The sequence below is a fragment of the Plasmodium knowlesi genome (assembly GCF_000006355.2).
Source record: "Plasmodium knowlesi strain H genome assembly, chromosome: 2".
Classification (NCBI taxonomy): Eukaryota; Apicomplexa; class Aconoidasida; order Haemosporida; family Plasmodiidae; genus Plasmodium; species Plasmodium knowlesi.
Window position 1 is genome coordinate 613,637 of NC_011903.2, and position 14,418 is coordinate 628,054.

At 35.1% G+C, this 14,418-nt stretch overlaps 3 protein-coding genes across 3 annotated transcripts; all 3 read left to right on the forward strand.

The window, feature by feature from the left end:
• Window positions 1-179: 179 nt before the first annotated feature.
• Window positions 180-2,598, forward strand: PKNH_0214200 (SICAvar, type I (fragment); the record flags this gene model as incomplete). The annotated part of the gene is made up of 3 exons (XM_002257778.1): window positions 180-860; window positions 1,099-1,755; window positions 2,170-2,598. Coding segments are annotated over 3 exons (1,767 nt in total), but the record flags the coding sequence as incomplete, so codon positions are not given.
• A 5,979-nt stretch (window positions 2,599-8,577) lies between these two features.
• Window positions 8,578-10,181, forward strand: PKNH_0214300 (KIR protein; the record flags this gene model as incomplete). Its single annotated transcript, XM_002257779.1, has 3 exons — window positions 8,578-8,598; window positions 8,705-9,721; window positions 9,858-10,181. 3 exons carry the CDS (start codon window positions 8,578-8,580, stop codon window positions 10,179-10,181), a joined length of 1,362 nt encoding a protein of 453 aa, XP_002257815.1.
• A 963-nt stretch (window positions 10,182-11,144) lies between these two features.
• Window positions 11,145-13,556, forward strand: PKNH_0214400 (N6-adenosine-methyltransferase MT-A70, putative; the record flags this gene model as incomplete). The annotated part of the gene is made up of 1 exon (XM_002257780.2): window positions 11,145-13,556. The coding sequence occupies one exon, from the start codon at window positions 11,145-11,147 to the stop codon at window positions 13,554-13,556; it is 2,412 nt and encodes an 803-aa protein (XP_002257816.1).
• Window positions 13,557-14,418: the final 862 nt, after the last annotated feature.

Sequence of the window (14,418 nt, forward strand, 5' to 3'; positions counted from 1 at the left end):
ATATATATATATATATATATATATATATATATATATGTATATATGCATATGTGTATATATGTATGTATATATGTATATATATATATGTATATATATATGTATACACATATGTGTATACATATGTGTATACATATATACATATATATTTTTCTTTATTTCTTTTCTTCTTTTATGATCAGAGTGACATCGAAAATGAAGTCAATAATGAATTAAAGAATCTTCTACAGAATATTACGAATGAAAAGAAATGGAAAGAGGCTGATTCATACTGCAATGACGTCGGTTCGACGTCAAACGACACACCAGGAGAAATAACTGCAAAGCAAAAAGCTTGTAAGCTTTTTGCTTTAGGTTTAAAACACATTTCTGATATTAAGAACAACAACGGTCAAGTCCATGCTGTACCACTTAAACAAACTATGATGTGCGCAGCACTTAATCTTTATGCTGATCAATTAATAGAAAAATCAACAAAACAATGTCCTCTCAATAATGAAAAAATGACGGAGGTAATAGAACATGTCTTTGGTAAAAGTGGTGACATTATGAAGAATGGAGCATCTCAATGCTCAGCTGGTAGTAATGGTACTAATTCTTGTTTTGTTTGCAACAGAGACGAAAAAGATTTTCACAGTTGCCAAATTGGTAGCAAAACCACTGACAAGGTAGGGAAGAATATGACCGACCTCCTCGACAAGGAAGACGCAACCAACACAACCACTCCTAACAAAGAAAAAACACTAAACAAAATAAATGAAATAACTACTTTCTGTACTCAAGTCCAATGTGCCATTAAACAACACTACACGAAGAAGATTAAAAATGGACAAACACTTCCAAATGGAACAGAACCATCTTGGGTAAGGCGCGGTAGACAACTACATATATACACATATATGTATATATGTATACATATGTATGTATATCTTTATATATGTATATATATGTATATGTATATATGTAGATGTGCATATATATATGTATATGTACGTGTATATGTATATATGTATATATATATGTATACACATATGTGTATACATATGTGTATACATGCATATATATATTTTTCTTTTCCTTCCCTTCTTATTTTATGATCAGAGTGACATAAACGAAGACGCTGAAAATGAATTAACGGAACTTCTGGATTATATGATAAAACCGCATAATCAGACGAAGGTCGCCGAATACTGCAAAGACAAAGAAGATAAATGGAATGCAATGGGCCATAAAGAGGGCAAAACAAATAAAGCAGCTTGTTTGCTTTTTGCTTCAGGATTAAAGCACATTTATGGCCGTCCCAACGGCCCAAAGAAGGGCCAGTTTAATGGCCCATCGTTTGGACAAACGATGGGTTGTTTATTTCTTAAAGAATATGCAAAACAATTGCAAACAATGGCAAAAGAGAAGAGAAAAGGAAATAGTTGGGTACATCCCTATTGTAGCATAGAGGATGGTATAAAGCATGCTTTTGATAAAATTAATGCCACTATGAAAGAATCATCTTCATGCAAAGATACTAATGGTCCTAATTCTTGTTTTGTGTGCATACAAAACGAAGGTTATGAAACTTGCAGAATTGGCACTGACAGTGTAAAGGGCAATGTGGAACCACTACTCCAATCAGAACAAACCCATATGCAACAAACCTTAGAGAATACAGTCTGTCCCATCCTTCTTACGGATCTCCTTACCCCTTTTCTTCCTTTGGCTCCTGTCTCTATTGGTCTTTCTGCTATGGCTTATTATCTTTGGAAGGTAAGATTAAAAAAAAAATAAAATAAAAAATTTTAATGGACAAAATTAATGGTTAAAAGAATAAAAAAAAAAATTTTTAATGATTAAAAGGAAAAAAAAATTTTAACAGTTAAAAGAATAAAAAAAGGAATAAAAAATAAAAATTTTTTTAATGGACAAAATTAATGGTTAAAAGGAAAAAAAAAATTTTTCTTTAATGATTAAAAGGAAAAAAAAATTTTTTTTAATGGTTAAAAGGAAAAGAAAATTTTTTTTTAATGGTTAAAAGGAAAAAAAAAAAATTTTAATGATTAAAAGGAAAAAAAAAAATTTTAATGGTTAAAAAAAGAAAAATAAATAAAATAAATGTGTAAAAAGAACATTTTACAATCTTGAGCAAAAATATCCTCCCATTTTTTTTTTTTTTTTTTGTAGTATTTTGGTCCTCTCGGTAAAGGAGGACCACGTTTTAGAAGATCTCCTGCTGAAATTCCTGGTTCATCGATACAAGAACAAGTCCTCGATCATGCGGATGAAGCTGCTTCACATGAATATCGATTGGTGAAGGAACGGAAACCTCGTTCTGCTCCAACGAGAACAAAACGTTCTGGTCCCGTGAATCGCCGCACGATTATTGAAATTCATTTTGAAGTGTTGGATGAATGTCAAAAAGGAGACACACAATTGAACCAGAAGGATTTTCTGGAACTTTTGGTTCAAGAGTTCATGGGATCGGAATTTATGGAAGAAGAACAGGTTTCTAAGGAAGAGGTTCTTATGGAAGGGGTTCCTTTGGAACGTGTTCCTATGGAAAGTGTTCCAATGGAACGTGTTCCAAATTTAGGTTCCGGGTTTATGGTTTAAGGTTCAGTGTTCATGTTGTAGGGTTTAGGGTTTATGTTTTAGGGGTTATGTTTTAGGGTTAACGGTTTAGGATCCATGGTTTTAGGGTTTAGGGTTCACAGTTTATGGTTGAGGGTTTAGAATTAAAGATATAAATTAAAAGTTTCACTCTGTGGAAATTAAGACCTTTGTTTTACGAGTGTGAAATGAATGAAAACCTTCATTCATAATGTGTTATATTTAGATCATTTCATTATACAGAAAGGAAAGACATACACACTCACACAAAAATTTTTGACATAATGTCATGATATTGGAAAATATATATCCTTGGAGTGTAAATTAATTTGGGAAGAAGAAATATTGGTTTCATACCCTTTTTTGTCTTTTTTTAATTATGTGATAAACAGACATAATAAGGAGTTTGCATATTCATGTTATTTCTTATTCTTTTTAAACTTCTTTTATTATTTTTTTTTTTTTTTCCTTTTTATTTGTTCTTAAAAAAAAAAAAGAATAAAAGAAAAGAATAAAAAGAAAAAGAAGAAGATTCTTTCTTCCACATTTATTTCTTATTTTTTTTGCAAAAATTTTTTCTTTTTTTTTTTTTTTTTGGTGTGAAAGAGCACCTTTTTGTTTATTGGAAAAAAAAAAAAACATTCTTTTTTTTTAAGAACACACATTTTTTTTTTTCTTTAATTTTTTTTCTTTAATTTTTTTTCTTTAATTTTTTTTCTTTATTTATTTCTTTTTTTCCTTAAATTATGTTTCCATCTTTGCGAAAAGTTGCCCCCAATAGGTGTTATATCTTGTTCTCGTAAAAGAAATGTATGGGACATCCGCGCGCGAGCGCTCGCGCCCGCACCTCCGCACGAACACTATTTTACGATTTCCGCGAAAAAAAAGTGTGGAAGAACGCTAGAACATTCATATAATTAAAACTTTATTAAAAAAAAAAAAAAAGTAAAATAAAATAAAATAAAAAAATATAAAAAAAAAAAAAAGCAAATAATGAGAAAAAAAAAAAAAAAATGTACATTGTATTCATAATATTTTTCGTGTAAAAAAAAGAATATATAATCGTTCCATATAATCATAAAAACCATGTCTATACCATAATCATTATAAGCTGTTCCTAAAACAATTACAAAAAATGTGATGATTCATGCTAAAAAATTACATACACACCAAAAAAAAAAAAAAAAGAGAAATTCATGATTTAATTTTTTACAATGGGAGATTTTTTTTATTTCGCATGATATAAGGGTTGAATTTTTTCTTTCCGGACCTTCTTAACGTTACACATATGAGATGAATAAATTTTCTTCGGTACAACTTGAACCCTGAACCCTAAAAACCTGAAATGCTAACAGTAAACCCTGAACCCTAAACCTATACTCTACAAACATTAAACCTGAACCCTGATCCTAACTTTACATTAACCTTAAAACCTGATGCTACTTCGACCTTAACCCTAAACCCTAATCATACATTCACTGTCACCCTAAACCCTAATCATACATTCACCTTCACCCTAAACCCTAATCATACATTCACCTTCACCCTAAAACTGTGAACCCTAAACCCTAAACCTATACACTACAAACATTAACCCTAAACAATGATGCTACATTACCCTTAATCCGGAACCCACTTTACTTTTAACCCGGAACCAACTTTACTTTTAACCTGGAACCCACCTTTTACCCTTAACCCTGAACCCACTTTTATCCTTAACCCGGAACCAACCTTATCCTTAACCCGGAACCCACCTTAACCCTTAACCTAGAACCAATTTTACTCTTAACCAGGAACCAACATTACTTTTAACCCGGAACCTACATTACTTTTAACCCTGAACCCACCTTATCTTTAACCCCGAACCAACTTTTACCCTTAACCCGGAACCCACTTTTATCCTTAACCCGGAACCCACTTTTATCCTTAACCCGGAACCCACTTTTATCCTTAACCCGGAACCCATTTTTATCCTTAACCCGGAACCCACTTTTATCCTTAACCCAAAACATACCTTATCCTTAACCTGGAAAACACTTTTATGCTTAACCCGGAACCTCCGTCATCCTTAACCCGAAACCCACTTTTATCCTTAACCCAGAACGAACATTACTTTTAACCCGGAACCCACTTTTATCCTTAACCCGAAACCCACTTTTATCCTTAACCCGAAACCCACTTTTATCCTTAACCCGGAACCCACTTTTACCCTTAACCCGTAACCAACTTTACCTTTAACCCGGGGAGCTGAACCCAGCCATTTCCGCATATTCTCGTTATTCTGTATACATTTTTAGTTTAAAGTGTATGTATGCTCTTATAAGGTTGTTTGTGCCAACAGCCATGTACACACAATTTTTCCTTGTGCCGGATAAGTGTGTGTTTTTTTTTTATATTTTGCGACCTTTTGCAACTGTAATATATTTCATCATACACCCTCTTTTTTTTTTTTTTTTTTTTTTTTTTGTGTGTTCGCGGACCGGACGCATCACAATATGAGCGCGCGCTTATCTTCCTGCTTTACGCAGAAAAAAAAAAAAAAAAAAAAAAGAAAAAAATATATTTTTCGCAAGTGAGAAAAAAGAAAAAATAATTTTCTTAAAGAAAAAAGTATTCTAAAAAAAAGACGAATGTTTTTTCGCAAGCGGAAAAAAAAAAAGAATGTGTGTTCTTAAAAAAAAAGAAGAATGTTTTTTTTTTTTTTTTCTATAAACAAAAGGGTGTCCTTTCACCAAAAAAAAAAAAAAAAAAAATTTTTTTGCAAACAAAATAAGAATAAAATTTGGAAGAAAGAATATATATTTTTTTCTTTTTTTTTTTTTCAAGAAAATATAAAAAGGAAAAAAAGGAAAAAAAGGAAAAAAAAAAAAATGTGTGTTCTTAAAAAAAAAGAAGAATGTTTTTTTCTAAAAACAAAGGATGCCCTTTCACCAAAAAAAAAAGAAAAAAAATTTTTTTGCAGACAAAATAAGAATAAAAATTGGAAGAAAGAATATATTTTTTTTTCTTTTTTCTTTTTTTCAATAAAATATAAAAAGGGGGAAAAAAAAAATAAAAAGGACAAAAGGTGTGAAACCAATATCCTTCATCTTAAACAATAAACCCTGAACCGTGAACACTGAACCCTTAACCCTAAAACGTAAAGCCTGAACCGTGAATCCTAAACCCTCAACCCTAAAACGTAAAACCTGAACCGTGAATCCTAAACCCTCAACCCTGAAACCTAAACCCTAAACTGTGAACCCTAAAGCATAAATCAAGAACCATGAACCCTAAACCCTAAAAACTGAAACCAGAATACTAAACCCTAAACCGTTAACCCTAAACCCTAAACCATAAACCCTAAAATGTGAACCCTAAACCTAAATCTGTGAACCCTAAAACCTAAACTGTGAACCCTGAACTGTGAACCCTGAACTGTGAACCCTAAACCCTGAACCCTAAACCCTGAACCCTAACCCCTGAAACCTAAACCCTAAATCCTGAACCCTAAACACTAAATGCTGAACCCTAAACCCTAAACCTTAAACCCTAAACCCTAAACCCTGAACCCTGAAAACCCTAAACCTTTAACCCTAAAAACTGAAACCGGAATCCTAAACCCTAAAACCTGAACCCTAAACGCTAAAACCTAAAACCTAAATCCTAAACCCCAAAAGCCTAAACCCTAAACCCTGAACTCTAAACCATGAACCCTAAACCCTGAACTCTAAACTGTGAACCCTAAACCCGGAACCTTAAACCATGAACCCGGAACCTAAACCCTGAACCGTGAAGCTGAGACCATAAACCCTAAACTGTAAACCCTAAACTGTAAACCCTAAACTGTGAACCCTAAACCCTGAACCTATGAACCCTAAACCCATGAACCCTGAAACCTAAACCCTAAACCCTGAACCCCTAAACCCTAAACCTTAAACCTGCAACCCTAAACCTTAAACCTGCAACCCTAAACCTGAAACCCTAAACCTGAAACCCTAAACCTGAAACCCTAAACCTGCAACCCTAAACCTGAAACCCTAAACCTGAAACCCTAAACCTGAAACCCTAAACCTGAAACCCTAAACCTGAAACCCTAAACCTTAAACCCGAAACCCTAAACCCTAAACGCTAAACCCTGAACCCTAAACGGTAAAACCTGAACCCTAAACGGTAAACCCTGAACACTAAACGGTAAACCCTGAACACTAAATGGTAAACCCTGAACCATGAACCCAGAAAACTAAACACTAGACCATTATACCCAGAAACCTAAACTCTAGACCATTATACCCTAAATCCTGGACCCTAAACCCTAAACCCTGAACCCTAAACCCTGAACCCTAAACCCTGAACCATAAAACCCTGAATCCTAAATCCTGAACCCTGGAAACCCTAAACCCTAAAACCTAAACCCTGAATCCGTAACCATAAACCCTGAACCCTGGAAACCCTAAACCCTAAACCCTATACCCTGAAAACCCTAAACCCTGAACCCTAAACCCTAAACCCAGAACCCTATACCCTGAACCCTAAACCCTAAACCCTAAACCCTAAACCCTAAACCCAGAACCCTATACCCTGAAAACCCTAAACCCTAAACCATGAACCTTAAACCCTGAAAGATGAACCCTGAACCCTAAACCCTAAACCCTGAACCCTAAACCCTAAACCTTGAAACCGTAAAACCCTAAAACCCTGAACCATGAAGCTATAAGTCCTGAAAATTGGAGCCCACTGACTTGTTCGAATGGAGTGAATCGATGAAAGTGTATTCATATATAAACGTATGGATTAAATTTAACAGGAAGGGGGATATACTTCAATTTTTTTTTAATAAACCTTCCAAGCATATAAATGAAGCGCTTGTTGTATAGTTATCGAAAATGGTGGAAAGGATAATAGGGAAATCATTATTATTAGTATGCAGCACTTATTATAATGGGGAAAAAGGGGATGGTTGGTATGGAGTAGGGTGCATTTTTGTAAAAAGGATGATTATGTGAATAGTGCGTACACTTTTTTGTTTTTATATGTGGAATACATTTTTTCCATATATTTTATATTATTTTCCCTTTTTGTTTTTTTTTATTTTGGATAAATCGATATTTTTATCCTGGTGGATAATTGTTTATTTTGCATTTGGAAAGGGAATGAGAAAAATTGTATATTTTACATCTATAATCTATATGAACTATTTGTTAAGGGAACTTTTTTTTTTTTTTTTTTAATAATTATTGAAATGGCAAAGGGGGAACATAAAATAAATGACATCTGCTGGAGTTGATGTTCAAATTGTTTTTTTTTTCATTAGAAGGGGGAAAGGAATTACACTTCTCCTGTTCATAGGAGCAGAGTAGTAGTTCAGGATATCCGGAAATAATAATGAATTATTATTATAATGAATTATAATATGAACGAATTATAACATTAACGAATTAGTATTCGAAAGAGGGTTACATAGAGAAAATTTTAAATTATTAGGTACTATTGCCAAGTGGATTACATAAACAATTACACTCCTTTTGTTCAATTAAGATCTGCATGAAGTAAAATAGCAATATAGAAATAATCAAAAGAGTGAGAGAGAGAGTGATAGGGAAAAAGAGGCCATACCTACTTTAACCATATGAATAAAGGATGAAAGGAAGAATATGCAAGATTTAATCATTCCACTTATGTTCTATATTTTTCTTGTATTTTGCAGAACATTTATTCATAGGCTGTTTACTATTTTTTATATTCTTATAATAATTTAATACATTTATGATATATGTTGTCGGTGTATGAAAATTTTTGAGGAACATATGCTCAATATTTTGAAGAAGGGATAATAGGAAGTTCCTTTTTTTTTTTTTTTTTCTTCGTTCATAATTATTCTTTAACAGGAAAAGGAATTCATATATATATTCATTTCGAATGGAGACATATATGAATAACACTTTTTTTATATAAATTTTCATTTATACATGAAGAATGTAAATATATGTATATAGGGGGGAAATGGCACCGAATTCAGGAATGGTAAGAACAACGGTATATATATATATATATATATATATATATATATATATATATATACATGTATGTATGTATGCATATTTATATTCCACGAACAATTTCTTTGCAGAATTCATGTGATGTAAATAAATTACCCTCCAAACAAATATACAACTACTTTGAAAGAGGGAACAACGATGTCCAAGAGAAGTGTCCAGATTACGCTACCTGGGTAGGGGCAATAGAGGGAATATTGGAGGATAAAATAGGACAACCCCAGGATTCCTTAAAATATTATACTGCGGGAGGTCTTGCTAAGGACATTGCCAAAGCTTGGTGTAATGCATCCAACATGATTGCAACAATTAAGGGAGGAAGTGTTGATCCACCGCGGCTGCCATCTTCCCCCTGTAAGGTGGAGGTATTGTGTGATTTTTTTTATTTTTGGTTAGGTGATCTGCTGCATGACAAATTGAACGCGTGGTTTCCTACTTCACTTGGGCGTGCTGTTTCCCGAGCAATTTCACCTAAGGAGGTTATGAAACAAATATTCGAGACATTGAATGGGTCGTCCAACAACCTGTGTGCGGGGAGCTTTATGAATAGCAGTATGGAAGCAGATTTTAATACCCAGCGGAGAAAAATATTCGATTATTACTACGATCATAGAACAATATGGAACAACATAAAAAATAACCAATCTGCCGGGTCCGGATGCGCTGTTGCATATACGCAATATCTGAATGATGCACAAAGTGCTTATGGTCAATTAGATGCAACGAATGAAGATCCTAATGACCATTTCTGGACGAACTTATGGAAGCCGAACTTTAAAGATAAGAACGACATTCCCCAACCACACGATTTGAAGTCTAAAGGAACTCAAGGGGACTCGCCCCCTCTATCGGGCGGGGAAGAGAGAGAAATTGGGAACCTCCTATCCTGCTTAGCACAGTTGTTCTCGGAAGCTGATACATTAAAATCAAAAGGGCAGGGGACGATGGAAGGTCAATCACAGGAGGTGCATGGACCTACGGAAGTGAGTATTCCCACATCACCTGCAACGAATTCAACACTTCCTGCTACAGCGGTGTCTTCCGCAGTTGGACTAATAGGACTTCCTACAGTAGCATTTGCCTTATATAAGGTAAAAAGAACAGGTAGTAATATGTATATAACATCTACATATATACATATATACATACATATACATATATATAGACATATATACATATACTTATATACATACAAATATATACATATATATTTCTTTTTTTTTTTAGTATACTGATGTATTTGATGGAATAAAAAAATCCCTCTTTGGTGGCAGTAATAATACAAGAGGAAGGAGTATGGAAAGAAGATCTATTGGTCGACGTCAGCACTTTGACGACACTTTCACTGAGAATGATTCTTCCACACTAGGAGACGACGGTTCCACCACCCTAGATGGTGGTGGTGGTGGTGGTGACTCATCCACCTTAGGTGGTAGCTCCACCGATATTTCTACCATCTATAATGAACCACCTCGTCGACCAATCGGAAGAGGGGAAAGGGCCGGAACAAATAATAGAAGACCAGGAAATATACGTTATTATGCCACGTAATATTCCTTCACTCTTTTCTTTTATTCCTTTTCTTTTCTTTCCTTTTTTATTCCTTTTCTTTTCTTTCCTTTTCTTTTTATTCCTTTTCCTTTTCCTTCTTTATTCTTTTTTTTCTTTCTTTTCTTTCCTTTTCTTTTTATTCCTTTTCCTTTTCCTTTTTATTTTTTTTATTAATTCTTAAACTTCTTTTTTCCTGTGTGTGTTGCATGACAGTGTTATGTTCGTGTGTAATCAATATAATAGAGAAAAAAAATTTTTTTCTTTCTTCCACTTTATTTTGATTTGTTGGGTAAATTCTTAACTTTATTCTCATTTTGTTTACAACTTCATTTTACTGAACATCCAAGGTGCTTATTTTTTTTTTTAGTTAGAAAATTTTTGTCCTAATAATTTTTTTCTATTTTAATAATTCTTCCTTTCGTTCTGTGTTAGAGGTCTAATTATTTATGCTTTGAAAAGCGTTCCTCCGCACCATTTCTGCGCGGAAACCGTAATATAGTGTCCGCGCTCGTATGTCCTATACACTTTTTTACGAGAACAAGATATAACACCTATTGAGGAACTGTCGAAAAAGGGATAAAAGAAAGAAATTTTAAGGAAAAAAAGAAATAAATAACGAAAAAAAATTATAAAAAAAAAAAAAAAAAAAAAAAAATGATTCATACATATATGAGCATACATATCAATGTGCACGGCGCGTGCGTAAAAAAAGGGGAAAAGGCGAAAGGTTAAAGGGGGAGCAGGCAAGGCAGAATATGTGGCAACATAAATTTGCTTCCCCCAAAGAGGAAGAGTAAACATGGTAAGTGTATGAATATGAGTGTCCCTTCGCATGTTACGTACGCATGAACGCATTTATCTACCGTTAGCGTATACCTGCATATATCTGGTTGATGGTTAAGGCTTAGAGAGCGCTTTGAAGGATTAAAAAAAAAAAAAAGAAAAAGAAAAAAATCCCCTAAAATGTCGTTGGCCCGGGAGAAATATCTGAAAAGGAAAAGAGAACTGCTCGGGAACATAAACATAATTGACAATAATTTAGGAGAAAAGAAGGAACCAAATTTGAAGGAAAGAAAAGGAGAAGGAAAAAATGAAGAGAATTCCTATGAACGTAAAATCGAACAAACGTTAAGGAGAGATAAAGAACACCGCGTGCGGGATGAGTGGGGGAACCAGGGAAGAAGGGCCCCCCCCGAGGGCAGCAACTCTGGTGGCTATAGTCAGATAAGTCATAGGAAAAACGACAGGAGAAATCCGGATGATCGGGGACACGACGTCGACCGGTCACATTTTAGTGAATCTACGTGGCAGGGGAAGGAGGAACCCCTGTTGGACGCAAACCACAGGAAAGTAATTCTGAGGGGGAATAAGGATAACCCCGTATTCAGCAGAAGCAACACGCCTGATGGCGCAGAACAGTGGAGTATCCGTCCCGGAAAACTAGGGAGAGACTCCTCCAATGTGAGTCAAAGCGCACATAGCTCCCGCTCGGTGAATGAAAACATGTGTACGAAGGATGTAGAACCTACGAAGCAAAGGGACAAGAAAGGAACCCCCATAGCTGGTACCACCGCATATGAGTTACTAACCAACTTAAGTAACATTGAAATAAACGACAGCGCAACTTTGTTAATTTACACCTGCAAGTTATTGCTACAAATGTGTGGGAAGGAAAATGAAAATAAAGATAAGATGAATATGTCTCTGTCTTCTGTCGAAATATTGAGAGAAATCAAAAACAGAAATAGGAAAAATGTAAAGTTATTGAAAATAAACATTTTAAATGAGGTACTCACATATATGTCCCGTAACAGCAGAGATGAAGAGGATCAAGTTGGTATGAATTCAAGTGAACCCAATTTGGAAAAACATAAAGAAATAAAGATAGAGAACGCTTGTATTGATATTGAAAACGTAGGCATAAGCATTATAATAAAAGTTATTTACATAAAGAATGTGAAGAATTTACTTACCAAATTTTTGTTTCAACAGGGTAGGAGTGGCTCACGAGGGGGAGATGGAATAGGTGTAGGAAGAGGCACAAAAAAGAGTGACAGAGGATATATGGAAGATAAAAAAGAAATGCCTATGGTCGCGGGGGGTATGCAAATCCCGTATGAGTACCGAAGTACCGGGGGGACAGACGGGAGAGGGAGTAACACATACAACTCACTTCTGCAAGAAAATGAAAAAAAAAAAAAAAAACAAATTCAAAACCCCAATTATGCCATGGAATATGAAGCAAAATATGGAGACGGTACCCAAGGCGGAAATAAATATAATCAGAGTGACGGTGCCACACCTGTTAACAACAGCAGTGGTAGCAACAAAGTAAATTATCTAGAAAATTTACTAAACGAACCAACGGCGAAGGAAAAGAAAATAAAACAGGAAAAGACCAACATTCTATCTATAATAGAAGCACCAACAGTGATAGAAGAAATGCGAATAAAAAAGTTTCAGAAAAAAGATGACTCTGTAAAAATTATATGTCCATATTTAACCAAAAAGGCATGCCAAAAGCACAACAAAGAATGCAACAAAGTTCATTTTAAAAAAATTATATCCGAGCATACAGATGTATCACTGGGAGATTGCTCCTATCTAGACACTTGCAGGCATATTGAAACGTGTAAATTTGTTCATTATGCGGTGGATAAAGATGACCTGGCAGTAGGTAGACATCAAGAATGCGTGAGCGAGAAGAAGGTCGAAATCTTTAGCATGACGGATAATACTTATGGACCTCAGTGGATACGATGCGATTTAAGGAACTTCGACTTGAGTATCTTCAACCAGTACGTTAGTGTCGTGATGGCAGATCCTCCGTGGGATATTCATATGGATTTACCCTACGGAACGATGACAGATAATGAAATGAAGCTGTTACCTGTGCAGCTAATACAAGATGAAGGCATGATTTTTCTGTGGGTCACTGGTAGGGCAATGGAACTGGCAAGGGAGTGCCTACAAATATGGGGTTACAAAAGGGTAGAAGAAATTTTATGGGTTAAAACAAATCACTTGCAAAGAATTATAAGAACTGGTAGGACTGGCCACTGGCTGAATCACTCCAAGGAGCATTGCCTCGTTGGCATCAAAGGAAACCCCCTTGTTAACAGAAATATCGACTGCAATGTCATCGTCTCGGAGGTGAGAGAAACTTCTAGGAAACCCGACGAAATTTACTCCCTAATTGAGCGAATGTGTCCACAGAATTTAAAAATCGAGCTTTTCGGGCGGCCCCACAATATTAGGAGCAACTGGATCACCCTGGGGAACCAACTCAACGGCGTGGTTTTGCACCACCCCCAGATTAAGGAGAGGTATAACAAGGTAGCAGCGCAGTTTAACATGCCGCTCTGTGGGGACTAGTACGGAGGTGGTACGAGGCCAGTACTACATTTCCATGACGTAAGTGCCACATGGCTACCACACGGTAAACTCGTAGTTCATCTGGAGCAGTACCCATTTAGGTTGTTACAATGAGATGGCAAACATTCGGAGCCCGGAATAGTGTCATGTACGCAATATGAACAAACTACAAAGATGCCAACTTGGGGATTACTGAAAAGAATAAGGGGGTGAAGCGAAGCGCTGGTGTATATTGCTTCTTCCCCCGCCGTTAGCCACCTTTTACGCAGGCACAGTTGCGTCTACCGTTGTATGTTGCCTTAGCAGTGGTTTAGAGTATACACGTTGGCGCATACATGCGCAATCAAGTATGTAGTTACGTATACCTATGTGCACATCGCATATGACGTACTTTTTTTTTTTTTTTTTTTTTTGTGTGTGAACCATATTTTGTAACCTTCAAATCATTTCACCGTTTCACCACTCCAATGGTCAGCATTAAATTTTGTTGTCCCTTTTTTTTTTTTTTTTTTTTTTTTTGTTAAGAAAATTGTCCATATTTGAGGAACTGCGCGAATATTTATTTAAGCGCAAATATATGCCCACTTCTTTTCCCTTTTGAAATTAATCCTTTGTTAGCATCATGCCATTTTAAAGTGAAAATTTTATAATTTTTAATTTTACAATTTTTAAGGCCCCCCTTGAAAAAAAGGGGAGTCCACGCGAACGAATCCAACCGAAAAGGTGAGCGTGCAATACATACATTATTGAGCAGTGTGTCCCCAAAAAAATAGGTTTCAAAAGGAACGAAATCTTTTTCTCTATCGTTGTGTCATAGGAATGTTCTCAGTTACCATTTCATTGGTAGCACTACTTAGTGAGA